At 41.1% G+C, this 27,610-nt stretch overlaps 1 protein-coding gene across 5 annotated transcripts in view; it reads right to left on the reverse strand.

The window, feature by feature from the left end:
• Positions 1-1,067: 1,067 nt before the first annotated feature.
• Positions 1,068-27,610, reverse strand: part of NAXD (NAD(P)HX dehydratase) — a 53,629-nt gene continuing 27,086 nt past the window's right edge. For all 5 annotated transcript variants that reach the window (XM_068395260.1, XM_068395258.1, XM_068395255.1 and 2 more), the window contains 5 exons: positions 15,634-15,684; positions 15,449-15,553; positions 14,959-15,079; positions 6,010-6,130; positions 1,068-3,364 (listed from right to left, as the gene is read on the reverse strand). In XM_068395260.1, the coding sequence (XP_068251361.1) occupies positions 3,214-3,364; positions 6,010-6,130; positions 14,959-15,079; positions 15,449-15,553; positions 15,634-15,684 (549 nt within the window). In that variant the 3' untranslated portion in view covers positions 1,068-3,213. The remainder of the gene's footprint in view (positions 3,365-6,009; positions 6,131-14,958; positions 15,080-15,448; positions 15,554-15,633; positions 15,685-27,610) is intronic.

Consider the following 27,610-nt stretch of genomic DNA (forward strand, 5'->3'; position numbering starts at 1 on the left):
TGGCTAATGAAGATATAACATAATCTGAGCAAAACTGTTGACACTGCTAGTAGGTAAATAAATACAGGACTAGCAGCAGGCGTGTACATGGTGCAGGTGGTGGAAGCACCCAAAATACATGGCAGCACAGCAGCAGCTGTGTTGTCTGACACAAGTCTTGGTATATTCTAATACAGGAACTGCCCCAGCCCCAATTGCTACATGATCTGCACTGGCAATTAAAACATAGTGAAGACAGTGACAAGAACTTAGGCCTCTCTTCGAGTGTGAAAACCCTTAGTTTTGTGCCCACTGGTTTAAACAATTGTGTTCCACTCAGACATAGGAGGAGGTGACACTTTTAGCCTTGAAGCATTTCCTTATTGCAGTGTTGCTGGTTTGGTCCTGTGAAATCTTTACCTGTATTATGACAGTATCCAGTTATCTGTAAGGCTTGGTGTCTTGTGAGTTTGCTTTTGCACAGAATACATTGAGCTTTCCCTACCACTGGGAGCAAAGCACGCTCAGGATCTCTCCATCAGAACTGGGAAGATAAAATTAGAATGTTTAGTTATTACCTGTTCAGTTACCTTTTCTCTTTTGCCCTGTTTGTGTTAAAAAAACAAACAAACAAACAAACAACAAACCAACCTCCTGGATGGTGTGGCTGTAGGCAGATGCAGAGAGGGAACCGGTGTTCTAGTGGCTGAGTTCATGTGGGGCTTGTCCTTACGTAGTGGCATGCTTTCTTGATTAAATCAATTTATGAAATTATAACAAAAAGAAGAACTTGGGTTCAGCTACAAGGAATTTCATTTAAAAATGCAATTCACACACGTAACCTGTTCAAAAGGAGAAAAGCTTTCTTTTATAAAATGCATAGCTGCTTTTCTGCTCCCTTTCTGGTTATCGGTACTCCGAGAGAAGACTGGGTGGGGGGTCTTCATTAGTGCTTTGGCAGATGCTTATTTGACACTGTTGGTATTTTAAATTTGAAAGTGGCTGCATTGTTCCAGTAAACTCGAATGAATGGTGAACAGTCAGTTCTGCTTCTGTGCCATGGAAACACACCAAACAAGTACACACAATTAATTTGCTATTTTTATTTTTATTTCCTACTAAAAGAAACTGCTACATTTCCAGGATGTTTAAAAATTGTAACAATTTGTAGCCATTTGTGAATAACAGAGTTACAACATATGTGTAGATTTAAAACCAACAGGGCAGGTTGAAATCTGTACTGGGCTCTGTTAAATTGATTGACTTCACCTACAAATGCCACTTAGATTATAATACCACTGATGTTCTAAAGACAAAAAAAAAAAGCTCATTTTTTTTTAAAGGAAATCCAGTAGCTGTTTTAAAATCAGTTTTAACTTTCTGATTTTATTTAAAAGGAGTCAAGCTTCTCAAGTAGTTTTAGGGGGAAAAAACCCAATAGTGGCTTAGTTTCCCCAAAGATGTAGACAGTTTACAAAACTGCTTAAATTAAACACCAAAATCCCATCTCTTATGAGTAGATGTTGCACTAATCTAAAAAAGTCTGTGAACCCTCATAGACCAAAATGAGCAAACATTTAAAACCCTATTTTAAAAATAGGTAACTGGTTTAAAAAGAAAAAAAAAAATGCATCCGGGTGAGGTAGTAGTCACAGTGCATCCAGAAATATCAACTCCTAAGGGCTGAAGGGAACTACTCGGAGCAGCCTTTCTGACTGCAGGTGCTTTCTGTGAGCAGCTAGGGCAAGGTACGAGAATGCAACCTGACTAGTATGCATGACACCATATTCCAGTCTAGAGCTGGATCACTGGAAAAGAGTGGCTGCAATGAATATATAACATCTATTGCAATAACTACACATTATATGCTCGTTCCTGCACTTTAAGTATATACATTTTGAGCTAGGCTGGAGGTTCAAGGGCAGTACCCACTTAAATGTACTTTGCATGAACTTGCCCCTCTCTCCATATTGGTTCAATCCCTACAAGCTTTGACTGAATTTCCAAAAATTTAAGAAATGATACTGTGCAAAATCCCACGCAACTTCCCCTTTATACCCAACACTCATCTGCCCTGCCAACAAGTCAGGCAGGTATGGCCCTAACACTGGAAGTCCTGTCTGTCTTGCTAAGGATTGAGGGAAAAGCCCCTAAAGCCAGGCACTGCACTCGGAGCTCAAACACTGACCACCATTTTTCCATTCCTGCCTTTGACCTGCGGTGTACAGCTACCTGCACAACACTGGGAGGGTACAGGTACATGCTGTTGGCTGCCTTCTGGTCCTTCAATTCATATTCCTGCTGGTTAATAGCCAGCCACCTACGTGTCTGAGATTCTCAGAGCTCTAACTCAGCAGGCAATTTGCATTTTAAAAGCACTTTGCTCTTCCGTGATCACTGAGAGTTTGACCAGTTCACTTCGGTACCACTACGTGTCTTACCTCTCCTAGTACCTCTCCAAATGATAATTTCACAAAGTTCATCATATCGAGTTCTAGATGAGCCAAGGCCAGCTAAAGGAATACAAATTTATTTTTTTTTCAGGTAAGCATAATTACTATTTAATGCTAAGATACCTACAGTATATCCTTATTCTGCGATGGGAGGACTTTTTTCCAAAAAAACCCAAGACGTTGCAGGAAGGGGTGTGCTGCCGAAAGGAACGCTGCCTCTGGGACCGGGAATGGGAAAAGGCAAGTAATTACATTCAAAATCTACAGCAACTCTCATGCATTCCCTTTCCAAAGAGGCTTACTTTTTGCTTCTCAATACATTTAGCATGGCAAAAAATGAAGTGCAATAGCTAATTCTAGACAGAGGGTCTAACAATGAAAACACGACAACCTTGGTGCAATCCAAGAAATTCGATTGAGCTGGTGGAAGAATTTTATCTTAAGTATCAAGTGCATTTTTTTTTTTTTTGCTGTTCACACTTTAGTTATTGCTCAATAACTACCAAAAAAGAACAGAGAAATACTTTCAGTTTAGTTTTATTATATTATAACAGATCTGCAACTACAGCTTATTTCAGCCAAAACATTTTTGTATTCCAAACTCTTAAAAAATATCTACATTAATCATATTTTTCTATTCTGAAAAATAAAAAAAATCTACCTAGCATACCAATGCTGCTACAGCACTTGAAAGGGTGCATTACTTATGTAAATTCTACGGTAAATGTAATTACTCTTGCAGTCATTGTTCTTCCTTTTCTTCTTCTCTGCTGCTTTGGCTTCAGGTTTCAAAAAGTTTGTTAAAAGCTGTGCCGACTTCTGAAACCATGTCAGAGGCAGTCATTGAACGTCCGAATTTTTGAAAGGCTTGGTGGTTAGACTGCCTCGTGAGAGAGCAAGCTCCAAATGCAGCCACTAGAAAGGGATTTTGACTAAAAGAGAAAAAAAAAACCCCACACCATTATAAACAAAATCTGAACACTCTTGTGTAATTCATAAGGTGGTGGACACACAATCTTTGTACCCGTAAATGTTTGTCAGCATTGTCGGGAAGGCCTCCTAAGCAAACGTCTGTGTTTCTCAGACTCTTGCATTGCAGAGCACCTTTGGCCGATTTTTTTTTTTTAACAAATACTTCCCTTCCCATGGCACAGCGTCTGACTGAGTGAGAAACACCACCAGGGCTGAAGGATGCAAAAGGAAAACATACCTACTTAACAAGTGGGTAAGAAGTTCCATGTCTAGTTTTACCTATAAGAAACTTCATCCTTTCCTTCAGAGGAAGACCGAAGTCTCACCTGGCAGCCTTTTAACTCCCTTTCCTCCCCACTCGCTGGGTAACTCAGTTTAATTCTGTATGGCAGGGGGTGGGGGAAGGACATGGGGATTCTGACGAGAGATGATTTTTATCAGGGCCATAATCACTGCTCGAGCCTTCTTTAGATCAGCTTACCAGGGGGACAGTGACAGCTGTAGACCACAACAGAAATTAAGGCACACTCTCTTAATGCCTCCTACATGCTTATGAACTGCCTAACAGAACACACCCAGGCCCACACCTCAAGCGCTGAACCTGCCCTGGAGAACAGAGCACAGCCCTGCCACCTCTGCAGCACCTTCTTGCAGGCTGGGCCACCGGAGCTGCTTGTCCTGCTGTACAGCACCAGAGCAGAGGAAAACCACCGCAGAATAATTCAGCAGCCATCCCTGGGCTCCAGTTGCTGGCTGGTCAAAAACCTCACACAGCTCAGCCATGGCTGGGTCGTAGCTGCCCATAAGTCACTAAGGACCTGCTGACTTCTGTGCCAAGTAAGAGTTTTGTGAAGGACTGCTATATAAAGCACAGGGAAAGCAGAAAGTGAGCTTACAATTAGGTGTTACCAGGGCAGCTTTGTGCATCTTTTCCTTGAAAACTGCAACTTCATACACTCATCGAGGTGCAGGAGTATTTAAGCCACCTTGAGAGACAATCTTGGATGCCCAAATACTGCTCTGAAACAAGACCTGTGCACAGGCTTGTGGGCTCAAGACAGCTGAAGCACCTATTTCTAAGGTTACCACATAACCAGTTTGATACACACCATACTCCCAAGACACCACCTGAGCATCCTGCCTACTTAACAGGAGAATCCTACCCACTATTCCATCAGCACCCCTAAAAGCCAGTACAATCTCAGTGTTTCAAAATCCTGCTCTGCACAGACCCGTTCTGAAACAACGGAGCCAGGCACAAGCGTGGAAGAACTGGCTGGACTGCCTGCAGTGCAGTCTACTAGCTGATCCCTGATTCACTGAGCCCATTTTGCTCCTCCTTTCCTGAAACACATGAGATAAACAGGATCAGTACAGCAGGTGTTTCAGAAGGGTCACCTTAACACCACCACAGGAGACACAATGTATTGCTGATGCCAATTATACTCTCCCGCTTTTCCTTCATCTATAAAATAAAGGAGTTTCTGAGCGAGCTGTTTGGAAAAGCCACAGGAGCCCAAGTCAGGAGAGACTGGAGAACGCATGCTGCGTTTGCTAATCTCTCCAACAATTTAATACTGATCTGTTGTACACTACGCAAAAATGAAGTTACCATTTTAATGAAGTAAAACAAAATTCCTCCTTTAGCGACAGCGGCGATTTCAGATACACAAACAATCTCTGTTTCCCTTTTCATTCTGGGTATGTTAGATTTCAGAATTGTAAAGTCTGGTTCAACTGGTCCCTCCTTCACCCTGGGGGACCTACTGCAGTGCTCTCACAGTAACACAAGCACAGACAAGCTAACTCCCATGGACATCTAACTGTGTGCATCTGCATGTAGCATCCAAAAGACTACAAAAGATCTCCGCTCCTGAAGCTTCAATAGCTCAGTACTTACTGGGAAGGGGGACTGTTACTCCCTAACTGCTTGTGTCAGAGTTCCTTTCAACTTTATTTAAAGCAGCTGATGTCACAGAAAGACAACATGACTACATGGGCCAACTAGTCAGATAGGAATTGACATAATTTAACAAAAGAGCCAACAGCCAGCTGCTGGTGCATGGCTGCTTTATGTCCAACCAAACTGGATTGCCATTTGGCCTTAAAATGCCCAAACTGTGGCCATTTTTGAAACTGTGTTTTATTTGCAAGTTTCAACCTACCCACCCCACTGAATTACTTAGGTACAATGCAGGAGCATTCACCGAATTAGAAAACCAAAAGTGAAATGAGATGTTTTTTGAATTATAGAGATGGTACTGCCAGTGACTACCACTCATTTGTTCTTCATACTTTCTGCCTGTGTTCAATTGTTTTGAAGACACATACTCCATACATGTATGTCCTTGGGAATCGATCCAGGTTCACACTCTTCTTCTGCCTCAAACTTGGGAGATGTTAGATTACTGAAAGGTTTGTCTTACTAAAATTTTAACTATTACATAGATTGCCCTAGAACACCCTTACATTTTTAAACGTACATGGATACCTTAGTCCCAATGACTCCAATTTCATTTGGAAATTTCTTTAACAGGTCTACAACAGTTGCCATAGGACAACACAGACTCACAAGAGTTAAGAAATTATTAATTAATATTCATACCCATTCGTTTTTTCTGCTCCAGCGAGAAATGCCCAGTGCGCTAAGACTCCCAGAGAACCAGAAAGGAGGTCCCCCTGTCCACCACATCTCCGGCTGCTTCCTTCGTGACTGCATACAAGTACTACGAACAGACAAACCAAAAACAGTCATGTACATTTTTTTCTTCTATTCACAATGATATGACTGTAGCTGTGAGGGTTAACCTCTGAGGCACACAAAGATTAACAGGTGAGAGATTAATCACAGGCAGTAGCATATGCTGAAATACACTATTCTTAAAAAAAAATTATTGCATTAACATTTAAAAAATACTTTTCTAATTACTTTGCAATCCTTTACAAATAACATTGCACAATGCATACACTTCCTCCACTTCACTCAGCCTGCACAGAAGATTCACTCACTAATGAGTTTAGTGATTCATGTGAACTGATGCTGCCATGATGAGCAAATCACCCCAAACTGGACCAGGTCCCCCCACAAAGCCATTGCACAAACCCAGCTCTCCAGAGTCTCTGACCTTCAGAGTTCACAAATGTAAACCGAGGTGTTTTACAGAAAGCAAATGCAAAATAAAACTAAAAACTCCAACCTTCTGCCATGCCCATCAGAAAGATATTTTACTGAAAACAGCCTTTTCCTTAGGCTTTGTAAAAAGCATAAGCAGAGAGAGATCTCTTTTTCTGCCAATCAACAGTGTCCTCAGCATCCAGGTATGCTTCCGTCAGCAGCGTCACTGTGGGTAGGGTCTGTCAGACTATCAGGTGTTACATTTCTATTTTAAATATACAAAGGACCTTGGTCAAACTGATCGCTTTGTGGAGCTTTGACTATGAAGAACATGCAAATGGTTTCACTAAATTTAATTCCTTTGTTCTCTACTCTCAACAAGCCCAAGCAGGAAGCCTGAAGGATACATAAAGCACACAAGAAGAAAACAGCATCAATTCTGCTGCCCTTCTCTAAACTCTCTTGTGGGTATGTATCTATCCCTAGCTTTCCTTCTTGCTAGGCTCTGAAAAAAACCCAGGAGAAATTTATTTTCCTCTCCTAGGAGAGCAGAAGAGCTGGCGGAATCACTGGTGGCCAAGTAGTGATCCTCAGCATCTCCAGTCAGCTACTGCGGGGCTACTCAGGTTCAGGACTATGCACGCAATTGTTCGTGTGCTCCTGAGTATGACAAGTACAGAAGAAAAGTGTAAAACAAGACACTGCTTGGACAACAGCTCTTACCTCAATTTCCTCAAGTCACTTGGGTTTCTCCAAGGTGTATGAAACAGAACAGCCCAGATGTTTTAGAGGGCGTACTATCAATATTTTTAAAAGGAATTTTTCTCTTACAAAATAATGGAAAAAATCTGCACAAAATTAAAGGACTTGCAGGTAAACCTTCTTAAATAGGAAGATGTAAAAAACTACTTAGCACCAACAAACCCTTTCCAGTTCACTTGCAGGGTTCCTTTCTGCTTTTTGTTACTTGGTGCAGCAAAGAATTGTACTTCACTTCCACTTCCTAACGATTCTTCCAGTAGTAACTGCTGGGCTCGTGAGGCCAGGCAGTTGTGCATTTTTGCTGCCACTGAGGGCAAAGATCCATTAGTCACCATGAACACAGCAGACATTGCTGCAGCGTTGCCAGCAGTTAATTTTCCCAATCACTCTTCTCCCCTCCCCCCTCCCCCCCCAAATTAAGATTCTGGATGTGTTTCTCCATGAGCTGTAGTTAATGTCAAATTTCACAAGTGTAATGCTCTTCTGAGTTAGCTATTTGAAGAAGGTACGCCCTTTTAGATGGTGTGGTTTTTTTTTTTTTTTTTTTTTTTAAATACAATGCTTTGGAGAAATTACCTCTAATTCTGCTACTTTGAAGATGGTATCTCACAGGATTTTCACTTTGAGGGCTTGAACTCCTGGCAGGAGGCAGGATGGAAATCCTCTGTTCAAAAGCTTTAGAGCCTTCTGACTGACAGCTGAGCACAAGCCCCTGCTTATTAGCTGTATGTCACCATCTGCCACTATTCTGTAGCCCCACAACCTTCCAGTCAGTTTTGAGCTGTACAGGAAAGCAAGATCTCCTCAAACTAGGACAATTATAATACCCTGCTACAAAACAAAAAAACCAAACAAACAAACAAAAAAGTGGTCTTTTGTTTGCAGTTTTTTAAAAAGTTAGTCTCAAATATGTGCGGACTACCTCACAGGCAACAACAAAAGCAGACCTTTGTACTCTGCACAGAGATGCTGGAAAACAAATCCACGCCATAGCTTCAAAGAAGCAGAACTACAGAAATCCACTTGAATGAGGGGGGAAAGGTACAATGCTCAGGCAATTCTTGCGCAGAGGCTGAGTTCCTCAAAGAACATCTCAAAATAAAGGGATGATGAACATTACAGCAGGCAATGGGAAAAGGAATTAAACACTCCTCTGAACTACAGTCACGGTTAAGAGCTTTTAAAATAAAAGCAGGGATCCCACAGTACCAGCAAGACAAGCTGGCATGCTGCCAAATCCACAAAGGACAAACTCTTCCTGATGCTTTTCCCAGCCTTCTCCTTGAACAACAAAAATAAAACTGCTGTCTTCCCACTCCCCCAATCCAACATCCCCCACGAAATCCCTGTGACCCGCTGTGAAGACAGCTCAAGCAGTTCTTTAAGGACCACGGCGGTGACATCCTTACATGCTGCACTGAGCAGTCACAACCAGTGGCAACATTACAAGACCTCAATTAGATGGACATGACTGAATAGTCAGCGATGATGCCGAGAAGGCAGGCAGTTCTATGCCCTGGAGAGATGCAGAACTATGTATTTACATGAGGATGAAGTATTTTCGGTCCATTGCTCAGTGAGGCTATACCACATTCAACTAGGGATGAACACGTATATCAGAAAGCCTAGAAAACGTGGTTCTTGAAAAGCTGAGGAGACCAAGACAACTGGATGCTGGACAACAGGGAAACTGCAGAGTCTGAAATCACCACAATCTGTCAATGCTGAAAGGCAGCAACCAGGGCCACGTAAGGTCAATTAGTCTGACACTAGTCCCAGTCAAAATAATGGAGAGGCTCATCTATAGTTCAACTGACAAACCTTAAGAGATAGAAACAGACAACTGATGCTGGTCGAATTGGCTGCTGGGCAGGGTGTCTTGTTTTGTTTTTTAATAGGTCTGGGCAACCAAATCTGATGTCATTATTTCACAGGGTGATGAATCAAAAAAAACCACCTCAGTATAATTAATAGACAATCTTTTAATGAAAACAGATTTATGCTAAGTAACTTTCTGAAAAAAAATTCCAGCTCCCTAGCACTTACCCATGGAGCACACATATACTATCATGAGAAAAGGCTAGATGAAATAAAAATGTCATCATTAAAGAAATTGCTGAATGAAGTATGGCAAGGAGATCTGCTCGAGTCAGAATGACCACAGCCCCATTCAACAGTTTCAACATAATCTCAGCAATTAAACAGCACATAAATATTGCCAGAGCTGTACGCAGCAAATACCACACGTCCCTCACATATAGTCACCCGTATTTCTTGCTTACTTAAGTCCATGGAAACAATTTGTACTGAAATGTGAGTGCAACAGAAACAAAAAAGTGAAGGCTGTCATACTGACAGAATATTGGAAAGTAAAATTCAAGAGTTTTAGGCTCCACACAATTCAATATTCTGCCCCAGTCTTCCTAGGTAACTATGGCCAAGTCATTTAGGTAGCTCTATGTTTAATATATTTCAGGCCATCACTTCCCTTTCAGCACTTCTTGAAGATAAGGTAGACGTTAGCATTTGGGGAAGCATTCAGACCATGGTGTCACACTTAACTATACCATTGCCAGCAAGTTTTAAGCTGAAAGAACTCCCAGCCCCAACTGTGCTGGCAGATCAAAGCCCAGAAGAATGACCCACTTACGGGTATTGTATGCTTAATTAAAAACAGTCTGTTATGTCACTGAAAATAGCTGTCCTCTCTTTGAGGGAAAAATAATTAGAATTTAGTAGTTTTGCTAAGATCAAGCACTACAAGATAACTGGGAAGCACGAATTTTGATATGGCTGTGCACAGGCAGCCCTATTTACAACACTAGCTCCTAGACACATTACAGTTAGAAAACCAAAGGCCCATGTAGTATCAAAAGTAATGTATGTCTGCATGTTCTGGATTCACAATGTTCACACAGTAGTGGAAAAAAAAAAAACAAACAACCCACAGATCCATTTTTTGTTTGTATTTAGAACGCAGAATATGAAATATGGGATAGCTAGTTAAGCCTAAACACATAATACTGATGATGATAAAGACAGCTAAAGAGCCTATGTGAAACATCACATTTACTGAGGCTGCAGACCAAAAGACAGCCTGGAGATTTAAAATTTAATTCTTGAATCTCAAACGTCCTGAACAAGTTCTTTGCACTTGTTTTCCTCTTACAGAGCAGGAGCATTACACTTATCCTAACGTGCTCAGGAATCCATGTATGAAAGGTATGACCATTCTGACTTCTGATATGATCCAACTGGACTGGATCAGCTAACGTCAGCTACCCCACAGAACAACAAATACTCTCATTTAATTAAAAGGCTTAAGATTTCCATTTTCTATGCAAAAAATTTAACTATCAAGGACAATTTTGCTCCATCAAATGCAAGATTCAGGTTTAGACCATTATCAGATCTTGAGTATAATCTTTTACCAATATACGTCTCTGACCTGGCAGATACTCACACTAGTAAGAAATTTATCTTTTTCCTTTTGCAAGTTAGTTCACACAAGCACATAGCTGGAGATTGTGGACTCCCAGAAACATGTCCCAGGGCACATACAGACAGGGAAACCAAGATTAATGACTTTGTCTGGAGAAATCACTCAACTGATGTGGAAAATGTAAGTTGGCTTTTATATAAAGGGTGCTTATACTTTTATATTCCCTAATCACACTTTTAAAACTTAGATAGGTCCTTAAGTGTGAGACACCAGGCAATTTAAGTTAAAAGCAAATGATCCAAATTTTACATTACTTTTGTTGGATAGGTGGAGGAGCCAGGGGACAGATGGGATGACAGGTGAGCAGTGCCAGGGAGACAGCAGTCTGGGCTGCGCATACAACGGAGAGCACCGTGGCACAGTGGGCAGGACCCATGACCTCCTTGTTTTGCTCACTCTGCAGAAGCAGGACTGGAGACGAAGGTGCTGCCTCTCAGTTAAAAATCTAGGCAAAATTTCCCGGGCAGCTGGACACCGTAAGAGCTTTTAGCTGAGTGAGCCAGGGACTGACAAGCACTGAATAGCTTCCTTTCCAGCTGTATAGGGAGCGAATGGGAGAAATCATAAGTACTGCTTGGGGATTTATGGCAATAGTTGGCTTTTTACCCCATATTCAGTACTCAGTAATCCCTTTCACATGCTGCTTTGCTTCTCTTGACCGTAGCTGCAGCTGGGCAACTGGAGAGAAACTATATTTGGCTAATGGCTCCAAGCAAAAGTAGTCAGAGGCAGACGCTGGCTGGTTACCCCATAAAGTCTGCCTTCTGGAACGGAGGAGAGGACAAACACAGGTGCTGGGGAAAATATAGAAAACCTCGTTATAACATTTAAAAACAAAAATCCAAATCTGCTACTTCAAGGACCTAACCAAATTTTAAACATGTTAGGAACTAAGACCGGTATAACCACACTTTATTATTGACCAGTTCTCCAAAGAATAATAAAAAGAAAACCTTAGAGAGCTGTGCCATAGTGAATAAAAGCTGACTTACCTTTTACCCACAGGCTGAGTACTCATTCCTACCCTGGTCAGTGATGGCACTGATATCACCTACCAAGAGCATGGTGAAGCTCATCTTTGTAGAGCAGGGAATCAACAACTGTAGACCAAGCTATAATGTGAAATTGCAAAAGGAAAGAGAAAAAGAGTATATAAAACTTAATTTAAAATCTTGGCGATTATGTTTACAGGGCAGTTGGCAGCTCATAATTGAAATAGAGACAAATTTTAGAAAAACCTCCTTTATAGTGGAAAACTGCTACTGATTTCAGAGGCCATGTATGTGATTCAGTACTGATTTTAAGGCCGTAAGGAACCACCTGCATCATCTAATCTGATCTGTAAAAACAAATCTCAACGGGGTCCCGACACTTCACAGTTTGGCAATCTATCAAAGTTCTAGGTCTGTTATTGTCATAGCTAATTTGTCTGTTAATAAAAGCTGCCTTACTTTTAATCTGAATTCATTAAGCTCTAGCTTCCAATTAGAATTTATTGTGCCTGTCCGCTTAGATTACAGAGCTATCTGCTGACAGTAATCCTTCACCAACACCTGTACTTCCAGCTCACTATCAAATCACCTGATAACCTTTTTTGTCTTCAACTAACAGAAGTAAATTGTCTACTGAATTTCCTACAGACTCATTAATAAAAGCACTGTGAAAATAACCAAGTACAATCGCTCTAAGCTATGAAGTATTCACCAAGCCAGTCTTCCCTGCTGCAAAATTCGACATCCTCAAAAAGCCTTCCTTCCACAACAGCCACGCACAGAACACTAAAGCTACAGAGTTAAGTTTGCAATTTCTGGTTTTCCTGGAGAGCTTTGAGACTTACTTCCCACCGCCCCGCGCGCCCCCCCGCCCCCAACAGAAAGCATGCATGCAGTATATTCCCAAAGGAGAAAGTTTGAAAGTGATATATGGAAACTACAGTATCGATGTGCTAAGCACAGGAGCTCAAGCAGGAAATGCCTGAAAATAGGTAAGTGCTACAAATAGATGATGACATGAAAAATAAAAGGCAAGAGGAGTACACAGGTCTTTTAATAATATTTGGTTGTGCTCAGAGGCCATTGGCCTGATCCAATGATCTCAATTTCCCTCACAGTGGAATCATGATGTATGTTGTTGTCTTAGCTGAAAAAAAATGACATCAGATCAAAAGGACAGACGAAAAAATAAGAGCAAAAAACCTGGGAGAGAATTCAAGGTCAGTGACATGACATGTTCTGTGTTGTAGCACAGAGCAGACAGTAGAATCTCCTTTCTCAACATCATTTTGCATTTGAGCAGCTTTTAAAAAAATTGACCGACAGTAACTCCCAGACCCAAAGAATATTCTTGTTAAAAGGAAGCTGAAGTCCAGTTTCTCCAAAATTCTCAGGAACCTCTTGCAAGCAACAAAAACTCTAAAAACAGTGTTTGTAACAGACGTTATAACCTATATTAAACCTGACAATTGCTTTCTTACAGCTCAGCAATGCTGCCTGTAATGTCTGTAATCCAGGAGAGAGAAAGCATCAGTGATAGAACCAAGGAAAGAACAAGAAAGCAGCCTATAACTGGACATCAAACAACTGCTATAAAAGCACAGAATTGTTTTTATTTCAAATCAAAAAGCCACTTAACTAAGAGAAAAAAAATATCAATACAACAGAGACAAAGAACAAGGTGGGAAAAAAATAGAACAATCAAAAGCCCCAAAAGCACACAAGACATACACCAAACTTGTGCCAAACCTGAACGTTCAAAATTGAAATTGGAAAGAGTTTCAGTTGTTTCCTGGTTTTTTGAATCCTGCTTGACAAGAGACAATGGAGATGGAGTGTACCCTCTCCAGCAATAGTGGGGGTATACTTATCTCAAGAATAACAGCTCAAAAGGTCAGAAGAGATACACTAGGTAATGTGCTTAATCTAAAGCGCTCACCCAGCTTTCCCAACATTCATTAAAAAAGCAACAATCCTGCACAAAAAAGAACATTGTTGACATAAAAACAGAGAAAGAAGATACACTACAGGGCTGGGCTCTAAAGCTCTCTAGCTAGCATAAACTGGAGCCAGTGGTCTGGCAGAGTTCATCCTCCCTTGAGCCTGGCCTAACTCTTCAAGGTTACAAATCAAGTCTGCTATGGGTGCAAATATGGCAGCAGACTTCATGCAGGGCAACTTGGGTACTATATGACCAACCGAAGTCCTTTACCACATAGGCATAACTATATTGTTTCCAGATCCCAGCTTGCTTCACAGTCTGCTATGGTATCTGTACTAATGGGGGTATGTGGAAGGTGGCTCCACACAAACTAGTTGTCATATTACATCTGTTTTTTTGTTATAAAAGACTCCCATGGCTCCCAATAATGAAAAATTGACTGTATATACAAAACGGTTCTGAAGCGGCATAAACATTTATCATAGATTAGCATTTCAAGTAATTAGAGGCAGAGCTGCTGCTTGTTATGTATGTGAAATAAGACCACGTAGTCAAAATGCTATGAAGGCACTCATGAATTAGTTTTACACTGATCACAGTAAATGATCAGTATAAAAAGCACCAGTTGGGCAGCTAATTTTACTAAGTATACTATAACTGTATTAGTAACTGACTATTTTAAAAAGTTGTAATGGCAGTCTGGAGTTAAATTTTTGGGTTTTGTTTGGGTTTTTTTTTAATTGTCAGAGCTAATGTACAAGTCATATATGTACATGCTAATCCACAGCATGGTGAACAGTATCAAGGAACTGAGCAGCTCATGAACCTCAAGACGTATTCATTTTTCAGAGACACCAATATATGGTGAAACAACAGTATTATTCTGCATTAATTTAGCAATGACATCTGCACTTATATAGACCATCTCAGCTAAGGATTTTAAAACAGTTCACGAAGAATAAAAATTAATTTCTCAATACCTGTGTAATGTAAAACATATGTTATAGCCATTTAAATGAGAAATCAGCAACTTTTTTCAGCAAATAAATTAAGTTGCACTCTTTTAAAGTATCAATTTACACAAATCATCTAAAGGTGATGTGCACAGACAGCCATCCCTCCCCTTCAATCTTCAGCGGAATACAGTCAACCAATTACTATATATAGTCCAACCACTGGACTACAACTGAAAGCAAACAAAAAAAAAAGTTGCATTGCTAAAAGCAAAAGGCTTCACTTACCTTTCTCTCCATCTGAAATAAGATCTCTTTCTCCCTTTTGAACCACTGTCAAATTCCCCATGGCTTGGCTGAGTCTTAATACACATCCATGATGATCACTACTGTCTACGGGGTCTCTAAGCTACAACACAAGAATTCCATACACAGTACATATTTTACTACTAGAACAACATATTCTAACACAGGCTACTTCAGCATATGTGGAGGCGGGGAGGGGGGGGAAGCACATCATCATCAGTCTTTCCAGGTATTTTTTTCTATACTCACTGCAGTGCCAAAAAATGTGTAAGAAAGGGTCTTTAAAGATGAGCTCTGTTTGAGAATATGCATTGTTGTGGCAATTATCCCATGGAATAAAAACCCAGAGAATGCTTCTCTCTCATACAAAAAATAGCACATAATGTTTAAGCCAGTAATAAGCTGTTTATTTTTAAAGACTGAAAGGCTAAAACTTGCACATACTTAAATATCAAAAAGAAAAACAGCTCACCATGGCTTCATACAGTCTACTAAACTCCATATAGTTTGGAGTAAGAATAGCTCGCTGGTAGCCTTGAATAAGAGAAGGCTGCTGGGAAATGAGCCACAGTCCATCCTGCAAAAAACAGTAAGAAGAACATTTACTGAATAGATTCTTAAATGTCAAACCACTGACTGAATTATGAAAATACTTACAGCATCAATAACGATAGGAATTCCTTTCACTTTCGACTTCTCTATAATACCCTGCAAAATACGCAGATATCTTTAAGATGCTCGCTAATTTAAATCTCATAAGATCCAAAATAAATTCATACAGTAAATCTAATCATGTAAGTTATATAAAAAAAAAATCTGTTATATTCTGCAAAGTAATATAAGACATTTTCATATCAACTGGTGATTTTACAGTTATGTTGCTCTCTCCCTGGTTCAAGTACAAGCAGTGTCAACACGGTTTCCATAACTGACGCCTTGGTGTCGATACGCAAACAAGCAAGCAATCTCACTCTCTCCCTGCTGCAGGAGGTGTGCAATGCCAACTAAGTCGTACATAGTAAACGTACATCTCCAATTATAGAAAAAAGAAAAACCCAAATGAATATGGCCAATTTAAATCTACCAATAATCGTAACGCTAATTTTAGTTGCTTTTCTGATGATAGCCCCATTGCAGTATTTGAGTTTATGTACAAACGTCCCAAGACAAGCAGTACGTAAGACATGTCATTTCACTCCTGGTCTTGGATGTTTTATACTTTCAAAGCAAAACCAAGACGGCTCAGACAACAGACCATTTGCAAAAGTGTTTTTCAGTAAGCGGTATCTACCAGCAGACTGTCTGCCCACGATCTCTCTCCCAACCGAGCAGTGGCAACGACTAATACTCGGGCTTTTATAATGAGCAATGGCTGACAGTCAAGTTTTTTGAATGTTGGTCATTACCAACTTGTCTTTGAAGCTGGAGAGTTTATCTTTCTCCTGTATAAGATAACAGAGGATGGTATCCATCCAGAAGTCTCATTACTTTTGAACATTATTAAGTTCTTCAGATCTGCTATCATACGGCACTGAGCTCCACAGATTAGCAAGACATTATGCAAGGAATAAGGAAGCAGGTTTTAATGAACGTTCAGGGTTTTGAACATACCTCTGTTCTTGTACTGTGGTCAAAATAAACACCGCCCACCTTGCTTTCTGTAAATTATTAATTACGGCATATACATATCCTCACTAACTCATTCATACCAGATTCTGATTTTTCCAATACCAGTAGAAATCTGTCCCTTCTATTTTCAAATGGATGACCAGATTTCAGCAGATTTCAGCTTCAACTCAACACTACTTTTGTTTGTTTGGGCACTGTTTGCATGTTGCAAGCATGAGATCGAAACACTACCCACTGCTCCAAGCCTGAGGACTTGTCTCAACACAAAGCTGCAGCTGTATTAGAAGCCACTACAGAGTAAAAACCTTTCCATGACATACACACACTTGCATGGGTCTTGGCTTGGGCTGTGTGTCTCAGACTGCCAGGTGCCCACCCTCCTTAGGATCCCAGGGGAACACCCCAAGTCTTACATTCAGCTACTTACACAATTTTGAGCCAATAGCAAGTTTTACACAACTCATACCGTTCAGCTACTACTAAATTATTCCAATTTATTAATAAGTATATGTAACACCTCTGCAAGGATGGAATCTTAAAACGAACCTAGAATTAGTTGTGGCATGCTGAAAACCAGAGTGCCTTACTTTCAAAGATTTTAAGAAATTTATGAGACAGAGTAATTTCTTTATTCATTAATTTCAATCTGCACAGATGTGCACAGCTCAGTTTTCCTTCACAGAAACTATACTGCTTTGCCCCTACTGTGTTAAGTTCATTAACAATTATGTTTTATTTGATTCACTTGGTTATAATGAAATAAGGTTGTGGATCTAGCAACCAGGTGTATGGGATTTTTTTTTTTTTCCTGTATAGAGGAATGTTGTACATCCAACAGTCCAATTATTTTTGAATCACACTAAGTTCTTCTGGTACAATATCATATGGCACTGAGCCCTAGAGGTTAGCAAGATATTATGTAAGAATTCAGATCATCCTCCCCCCATTTTTGAAGATACAAATACCATTTACTGCAACTTTGTTTTCTAACTGGTGTTAATTAGACTTTTTTGTACATTAGCAGCTTCACCAAACTCCTTCTGTACACTCAAAATTATTACTGCCCCACTTCCCACTAATATGAATCACCAGTTTATCCTAGTATGTCAATTTTAGTATGGCAGTCTTCCATGACACTTATTTTTTAATACTAAAAAAGATTTCCTCAACAGATGCCATAAGGAAGTCTGAAGGAAGAAACAGATCTCAGGAGTCCTGATCCTTCCAAATCATTCTCTTGAATTCATTATGAGCAATCCAGGGAACTAATTTTGCAAAAGTTCTGTTCCCGAAACAGTTAAGGTTTGGCTGTTGTTATTGTTTGGCCCCTTTTCATGTATCCTCATAAATGTCATCTTGACCACTAGTTAGAATTTCTATTTTTGTCTATATATGTATCTAACAACAGGCTAAATCAAGAATCCTGAAGATCCACTGTCCACCAAAAGAATGTTAAGTATAGGAAGAAAAAAAAAAGAGGTGGAAGTTACAAAGCATTCAAGTAAATAATACAGGTAAATAGCTTCTGGAAGGCTGGGTCACTGGTACACTCCAGAGAGATAAGGCATTTCTTCCTAATAACATTTTGAGTTCCTACCTCTCTAGCACGTCCTCCACAATCATGAGACATTTGACCTCTGCTCTAAAGAGAAATTTCATCTTGCTAAGTTAAACCTACTGGCCAAGCAACTTTTATTGTGTACCCAGTCTCTGAGGTACCAATTTTTAATCTAACATACTGAGCAATCTTTGCTTTTTCTTTCTCTCCTTATAAAACAAATAATCAGGGGATACAAAGTCCTTTCTCTTATTTAGAATGCTTATTTTTGATTAAAAAAAAACCAACCAACCAAACAAAACCCCACCCTAATTATTTTCCTTTCCTCTTCCTTCCTTAACCCCAGACAGAAGCTGCTTGGAGATGGACAAGGAACCTCAGAGAAGTTCTGGGGAGGGAGGGGGCAATCTGGCAACCGTAATAAAGCAGTAACAGAGATAAGGGAACCCCTTGAGACAACCACTCTTTTGAAGGACACAACATTCACTGGAGAACCTCTGTTTCCTATTGATTGTGGACAGGACCCATCTCACCTGCTGCCATTTAAAGGTCAAATGGCTCACCACTGGAGAGCAATTCATCCCATGAAGCTCAGACACTGCATTTAGGGTGGGATGAATCACCAACAGACATACCTGTCTCTCCTCAGCTATCACAGAGGGAGCAGAGACACCTTACTGCTTTATTTTTAGACACCATGAATTAGGTGAGATGAAGCCCATTTTTAATGCTCTATTACTTCAGACACTATATTAAAAAATATTTGCATAAGAGGTGTTTACAGCAATAACGGCAACATCCTCTATGCAGAGCATTTTGCTCCTGGAAGCAAAAATCAATTTTCAGCTGAATCTGTATCTCCATATTTGGCATGGACTTCCCTGGTTTAATACTTGTAGCATACAGAAGAACCTTCACTGTTAATTGCACAACTAATACAGCTCAGACTAACTCTTACTTTCACACCAAAACCTATTTAATGGCTTCTGATAGGACTTTGTGTATGAGCAGGAACCATCTGTTCAGTTTGTAACAATTATTTATATAGGAAAGGATTTAGAAGAGAATGTTGCTAATTAAAAATACTAAAAAATGTTACTAAGAAAAGACCTGAAATCTAAACACCAATCACACAAGTAAACAGAAACAAATACAGGTATCAATGACAAAACCAAGACATCACCCTTTCTCATCAAACAGCATTTTGAATATTAAGATTTTGGAGATTCTAGCTCCAAGATATCCCAGTGGACTACCTTTCTTTGCACAGAATATGTTATACTGTAACAGCGGTGGTACAGCGTGGTGCAGGCCAAGGCAGGAGCACTTCCTTCACTCAGTTCCTAAGCACTTGAGTAGATGCAGAAATGAAGGACTGGACTCACAGGGCAACCTTGGCACTAGCCACAAGCAGAAAGGACAGAATCAACCAGGTTGGAAGAGACCTCTGGGATCATCGAGTCCAACCATTGCCCTGACACCACCATGTCAACTAGACCATAGCACTAAGTGCCACATCCAGTCTTTTCTTAAACACATCCAGAGATGGTGACTCCACCACCTCCCTGGGCAGCGCGATCCAATGTCTAATAACCCTTTCTGAAAAGAAATTCTTCCTAATGTCCAACCTCAACCTCCCCTGGCGAAGCTTGAGGCTGTGTCCTCTTGTCCTATCGCTAGTTGCCCGGGAGAAGAGGCCAACTCCCACTTCACTACAACCTCCCTTCAGGTAGTTGTAGACTGCAATAAGGTCACCTCTGAGCCTCCTCTTCTCCAGCCTAAGCAACCCCAGCTGCCTCAGCCGTTCCTCATAGGTCAGACCCTCCAGACCCTTCACCAGTTTGGTCGCCCTCCTCTGGACTCGCTCCAACACCTCAACATCTTTCTTGAAGTGCGGGGCCCAGAACTGGACACAGTATTCAAGGTGCGGCCTCACCAGTGCTGAGTACAGAGGGACGGAAGGAGGAGAAGGAGGGAGTGACATGCTGCCGTTGTCCAACCTCATGACCTACAGCCAGAGTGGTTAGCTAAGATATCAAAGACTGAAATTCAGATCCTTTCTCTGCAATATTCACAGGCCAAAATTTCAGTCTCCTACCTTTCATGTTGAGAGTCCTAATAATAGGGGTTTGGCCAGTCTCTTGCTAGAGATATTCTGCTTTGAATCAGTTAGCTAAATACCTGGTGGCCCTCAGACAGTGGTTCTACAGCCCACAACATCTGAATGAGAAAAGGGAAATGGGTTCCATCCCACCATGATTAAAATCAGCAATGATAAACTGTATTACAAGACGGCAGGACTCACGCTAGAAAAAAATCTGTAACGAGCTTCCTCTCCTAATACCTGAAGACCAAAGTTTAAGTTTCTACCTTAATTAAGCCAACGAGGAAATGACCTGGGATTCCCACAAGCCATGAAGGTGCTGTATGGGACAACCTCCCACACAGCTATCATTTGTTAGTGGCACCAAACACTCAACATTTAGGAATGTCCAAAATAATGTTTTTTTAGTGATTGCAATTTTTAGTGGAGGTGGTTGAAGGGAGGAGAGCCAGAAGGGGTAAAATTAACCTGAATCTACCCCCCCTCTACTTTTGAAATACAAAATTTCCTGAAAAATCTTTGTTCTGTGACTGGGTATTCAGGACTTGAATGCAAGCAACCTACTCAATAAGACCTGAAAAAGAAGTTGTGTCACAGTAGAAACCTGTGCTCTATCTGGGTAAAGGTAACCCTTTACTGCAATTGGGAAAATTTACAAAGTAAGGGTAAGAATTTATGTGTTTTAATTAGTTATTACCATGGAAGCTATTCCTTGAAATGCAATACATTCATTTTAGTAGAAATCTGTGTTCTCTGTCCCAGCTTTCACATGGGAATTGTAAAATAGATTCCCAAAACTAAATTCCAATGTTATTTTTTTTTTTTGGGGGGGTGGGGGGAACCCACAAAAACCAAACACAATACGAAACCCCCAACACACTGAAAACCAGACCACCACACACATGCGAAATCAGAATCATTCAGGCTGGAAAGGACCTCATGAGGAAGAAGCCTGAAGGAACGAATGGACAGGCTACTGCTGAAAGAGGGCACAGTAATGCAGAAAAGCGTGATACAATTTATTCAGTTGATAGTGTGCAGCTGTGCTATGAAACACAACATTCACCTGCGCTGCACTAACACGGATATCCAGGACTCTTGCGCACTTCCACAATTATTACTGAAAAAGGGAATGGGCCAAGATGAGCCAGTGCAAGACACTGGCTGCAAAAAACAGCTAGGAGGGGAATGGGGGGAAACAAGTGAGGGACGAAAAAAGCTTCTAGGTACAATCAAAGGATATCTAATCAGCCATGGAAGTCTTCATAGAGCAGCCACCCTGAGGCACCAGGAGCCGAGAGCAGGTGGTGCACTCATAGTGAGCACCCACAGCCTCTTGCAAAACTCTGCAGTCAGTCTGGACTTCTCCACCCAACTCCACGAGCCAGCAATAGCACATGCATCCTATTTATTCTGCCTACATACAAGAGCATGCAAGCTGGTTCACCACTGCTCCTCAGAAGGATGACTACGTACAATTTTGCCCACATCTGACTTAGATGTACTCTTCAGCTTTTTTTAATTAGATGTGGATAGGCAGCAGAATGCCAGCAATGATTTGTAATATTATTTTTAATAGTGACATCACTACTTGTGTTTTTCCTGATGAACTGGTTTAGCTACACAATAACTTTGGCATGCGGTGTTTGCAAAGGGAAGAATCAGGAAATTAGAGCCAGTGGTTTTAATAAAAGATTGACTTTTAATGAAATAAACAGAAACCCACAACAGCAGCATATAAAGCAACATCTATCCCACAACAGTAATTAATTTTCACTGAGGATGCATCACACTGTCATCTTTCTACTTTGCAAAGGAAACATACTGTGGGCAACGTTTCCTTTACTGACACTTGCAATGAACAGTGCATTTCTCAGGTCCCTTCACGAGTCGTGTCTTGGCCTACTCTTGGCAAAATTCCTTACTCATGTACTCAAGAAGAAGTTCAAGCTTCAGCATGCCATAATAATGGATAGCACTGACCATGATGACATCCAAACATTTTAGGAAGCAGTATAAGCTTGCCTTCAGCCCTCTGAAAGTGCGCTCTACTGCTACCTGCAAATGGCAAGTATGTAATGAAATCTTTTGCTAGATGTTCCAAAGTAAAGATAAAACATCTGAGGAGGGCTGCTAAGCAGGTGAGGTCCTTTAAACAACAGTTTGCACCCATATAACTTGTTAATAACTGGATTTCTGAGAGAGAGTAATACCTTACTTGTCCCAAGAGGAAACTGACAGACCTCCTTGGCATCTGGGCAGTATGTGCCTTGCAGTGAAACACTGTGCCTGCGTTCACACATCTAAAACTCCTGTCAACTGAGGTCTGCCGAGCAAGTCAGTGCTATCCTCTGCTGTATTGTATGGGCAGGGTAATCAAAGGACTGCCCATAGCCCAGGAGAGGTTGGAAGGCCCATTCTCTGAAAGCTCAAATCCTACCTTCTGGAATGCTGGTTACATTAAGGTGACTGATGACTCAGTTTAGCTCCACTGCTCCAGTCCATGCTACTGATTTGACAACATTGGATTGACCCGGGCTCCTGGCTGACTAAGCTGGAGTAGCCAGACTCAAGGCAGCATGAATGACTAGCTTCTGGTTTGCAAAATGTTTTAGACATGCAAATGTGCATAACCTGGCACTGGGTAAGTCTCATACAACCTTAAATAATCAAAAAGGACTGGCGGCCCCTTTTACAATGAACCCTCTACTGAAAGCTAGGATCAGAAACTGCTGTTGAAATGCCACCTATAATTGCTTGCATTTTCCGCATGGATGCTGCTCTCATCCAACAATCCTGAATCCATGGTTTTGTCTGGAACAGAAAGATAAAAGGGAAGAAACAGCCAAAATTTCCCTGTAAATGTTGCAGCTGGAAGCATTTCTGCACATCCCCCTCCCCAAGGTGCCTGGGAGGAACAAACAAGTTCGACCTCAACACGCTGCAAACCCTAGGAAGCATTTCTGCATTCCTCGCTTCAAGCCTGGATAAACGCAGAGTTAGCAGGGACTCAGCTGCACAGAGGAGGGGATGCAGCTCTGCGGCAGAGATGCTTGGCAAATGGGCTTGGCAAGCAGAAGTTTGTAATCTTGCACAGCTAGAGGTAGGCAAATATCCCAAGCTCAGACTGTGCTCAAGGCTACAGTCAGAGTTGGCGGGGGTGGGGGGGAGAAGCTTCCCTAAATAGAATAGATTTGATACAGGAAGTTTTGAAAAACATTAAAAACAGAGTCCCACTGTTTGAGATTCTTCACATTAGAGCCATATTTTCAGTAATTGGTTTTGTTTTTATTTACCCACTGGTGGAAACATGCAGTTAACTCTGAAACTTGCTTTCATTCGTTCCCACAAACTGATCCAAGAACTCATCCTCCTTTCAAAACTCAGCAACGTCAATCAAAATCTCATTCTTTGGACAAGATTTATATAAATCACCTTTAACTAGCCTAATTGCCTCTGTTTTACTTCATATATTCCTGTATGCATAACTATCACTAGCTCATTAATCACTCCACTAAGCTCTCAAACCTCACATAAGAAATGATTAACTACTGACCACCACTGGTACTACTTGAATGAAGACCCACATAACAGAGAGAATATCCTTTCTTGGAAACAAATTGCTTCTTTATCTCATGGTTTATGCTCCATTCAATTTAACTGGGTCTTTTATCTTTTAACTGTAGCACCACATGCTAGTCCTGGTTTTCCAAAACAGATTTTCAGGTGCACAGGAAAATACTTCACTGAAGCCAGGCAGAGGGTAATAAGGACTCTAAAGGGTACCCCACTACATCATCAAGCTCATCAAGTGTTTTGGGAAAAGTTAAAAGCTGTTGTTACAACTAACAAAGCTGAAGATGCTGTAGATGGCAGCTAATCAAAACTGCTCTATTCTACATAAAACAAAATAAAAAGAGATGAGAACGATCCACGTGTGGATTCCCTCTTTGAATTCAAAGTAGATCACTTGCTGTCAAAACTTGGAGGAAAACTGCAGCTAATAGTTTCTTAATATCTGCCTCAATCATATGCTAAATTCTTAAAGAAGTGACATAATCAAAAATAATGCCTGAACATAAGGAACACAAGAATACAAAGCAAAAGCCTCTGAAATACTGTCCTAGTTATGAAAAAAATGGAGCACTTTTTTAGCTATCCCCCACAAATTCATGACCAACCAGACACCACTTGAGAAGCTACAATTATACCCTTCCATGCCTAAATACATCCAAACCAGTTTAAGCAATAATCCTGTTTACTTCAATCCAAAGTAATAAATCTAAATCAGAATAAATAAAGGCACTGAGTTTTCTCATGCTGTCTCATCCATTGAATATTTGCACTCACAAAGCAAACTCTAGAAGGTTTCCAATTTATGGCTGATTATGTTAATGTTAGATTTGGCTTAAGATATTCATGGTCAGCTGTTGGCATTTTGTCTTAAAATGAAACAAATAAGCATAAACTTGGAACTCTGGAATGATGCTCAGAAAGAGCTGAAAAGGTATCCCATTCCAGCAAATGCTTTTAAGTATCAAAATCAAGTTAAACAATACAAGCCTGCACACAGAAAGCAAATAAACATCCCACTTCACTGTGAATGACTTTCATCAAGATCCATTACATATATTAGAAAATAAATGCTGCTTGCAAGCTGCATAAACCTGTATTCAAGGTCCTGTTAGCATATTTTCAAACACTGTTTTTCTAATCAAGACATTTGTGAGGAAGCCACAGAATGCTAATAGCTCTTCGCACAAGCAGCAATAATTCTTAGCGTAACCAAGAGGCGCTCTCTGCCTAGAGCTGGCGTTCCCAAGCTTTATCCATGCCACTACCACCATCACAGAGAAAGAACTGCGCCCTATCCCAGCAACTGCCTCCTATTAGGTGAAGATGTCCACAGATCCTGACTCTCATTGGGCTGTTTGAAAGCAATGAGGCTCGGCTAGTAAGAGAGTAGTTTTTCACTGGATACTACTTGTGGTATATGCATCGATCTTGGGGGCTGGGTGAGGGCTGAGAGAAATACAGTTCACACACACATTCTCACAGTGGGTGTGTATACATGCCCTCTGGTTTTTGCCTCTGCAGTATCACAGGCACAAGATCCCATCTACCTCACCTCCTCAGCCTAGGGCTGAGAACAGAAAGTGGCATGTCCTTGTGGCCACATCAGTTCCCTATGAACTGCTGAATCCCCACAACAGGAATCTCCAGAGGAAGTAAATGCACATGTGACACACATTGAAAAATTAAATTTCTGGTAAATCATTTTCATGCTAACTTGAGTCAATGTGAGCAGTGATTCCAAACAGTTAACACAACCTGTTGTTCATATTCATACATGGTGCTAGGTACCACAGACAATATTAGTAATCTATCAACTGCAGCATTAGCCTGGGATGCTTCTCAGATGTCTCATACTTGGTAGAAATGGAACCAGGGGGGCAGCTCAGTAGCAAGAGAAAAGTGCTTCTCAAAGCCCATAGTAGCAGATTTAGCTTTAACAGACTGCTATGACAACAAAAGATGGCTCTTTTGAGCTTGCCCAAACTAGTGCAGATAGTGTACTGAAGCACCTGGTCCCATTCTCACAATTTGTTAAGGCTGTGTTGCCTAAATCCTGAAGGCATGACACTTGAAGGGGGTAATTAATCCAACTAACCAAAACCAAACACAGAAAGGCTGATACCTCAGTTGAGGTGGAACTGAGAATCCATCTGAAAGAGAAAATCTCAAGTGGGCTCTCTCTGGGCACACTTGATGTAAGTGATCCATGACAACAGCCCAAACCTCTCCCACCCTTTGCTAGACGTTAACTACAGCCAAGACATTTCCACACAACCTTAAGATGACATCACTAGACGTGGAAAATAAGGTTTCTGAACTTATATTCCAACAGATAACAGAGATCTTTAAGGGCAAATCACTGTCTGAGGGTAGTGTTGTAGGGTGAGGGGGTTGGATGGAGAGAAACAGCAACAGCAACGGGCAGAAATGGCGACTAGGCAGGGCCTCAGCCAAATACCCAGGCTGGTATTCCACATATTTTCTCAGAGCTAAAACAAAGGCTCAGAATTGAGCAAGAGGAACAAGTACGCAGTCTGAGAATCCAGTCAATTTTACCATGTAATCTGCATTACACAGAGCTATTCTTGCTATTAATCATTACCTCTCTTACAGGCGCGAAGTAAGCATGCTGTGCTGAAAACACCAATCTAACTTTGCTGCTGCAAGACAAAACATGGCAAGACTGGAGTGGCGGAGTCCAGGATTCAGTGCTACCACTTCAGGGAGAGAGGCAAGGAACCCAGTGACAATTCCAACGTCAAAGTCTTACTTCAGTTAATGACAGAGATTTTCATAAGGATGAATGCTTCTCCCCACCTGATCCCAATAGTAACTATTATTCCACCAACAATTCTGTATCAGTTCATTTGACCACAAAGCCCATAACGTACCCAATAGAGATTCACCAAACTCAGAACCAGAAAATTTGACAGGAACATCACATTCATGCCAGGAGTAGAAGGAGAAAGGAGATGATGAGAGGCTGGAAACCGATACAGGACACAGCTAAGTCCATAACTGCCTAAGTGCTGGGCAGCAGCAAAATGCAGAATACCCTGGAGCATTAGGCAGCATCGTCTCCTCTCCCAGAGGGCTATGCAAGGAATATAATATTCTTTCCTAAGTCCTCTCGGGAGCTGCACTCATCACCCTGCAGGAGAGGAACTTGGTTCTCTCACAAACCTGAGGAACAGCTTTTGCTGGCACAGGCAGTAATTCCCTTACTTCCAAGACTCAGGCTACGAGAAAAACCAGATCAGAGTAAGACCAGAAGTGCAAACATCCCTAGAACAGCTGAACAAAGAACGCTGTGGTGGGTAGATATGACAGGGACATAATATTGCTGCTGTGTGAAAAAAGGAGAACATCCAATAGCTTTGGAAATATGCTGCTTCTAAGCATTGCCAGAGGACACTGATAGGGACCTTGGCCTTGTTTCCATGTGGCAACTAAACACTTTCTCAACAAGAGTCTAAACCACCAGCAGCAGCATACCAACTGAGGTGAACTCGGGGAGGTAACACTACTGTCATCGCTGGCCAGAATCAATCACGGACACTGAAAGGGAAAAACAGATGACCTGATGTTGCCTACAAGGAAGCTGGTTGTGATGGCCAAGCTCCACGTCAGATGTGGTAACAGCATTTCAGAAGTTTGAAGTAAAATGGGGAGCAGAGATGCTTCAGTCTGCACACTCCAGAGATGAGAACTGGAGCAGAAATGTGTTTTTGTTCCTTTCTCTTGAAGGGAAATAGCTTGGACTGCTT

The sequence above is a fragment of the Nyctibius grandis genome, chromosome 2, assembly GCF_013368605.1.
Source record: "Nyctibius grandis isolate bNycGra1 chromosome 2, bNycGra1.pri, whole genome shotgun sequence".
NCBI classification, from domain to species: Eukaryota; Metazoa; Chordata; class Aves; order Nyctibiiformes; family Nyctibiidae; genus Nyctibius; species Nyctibius grandis.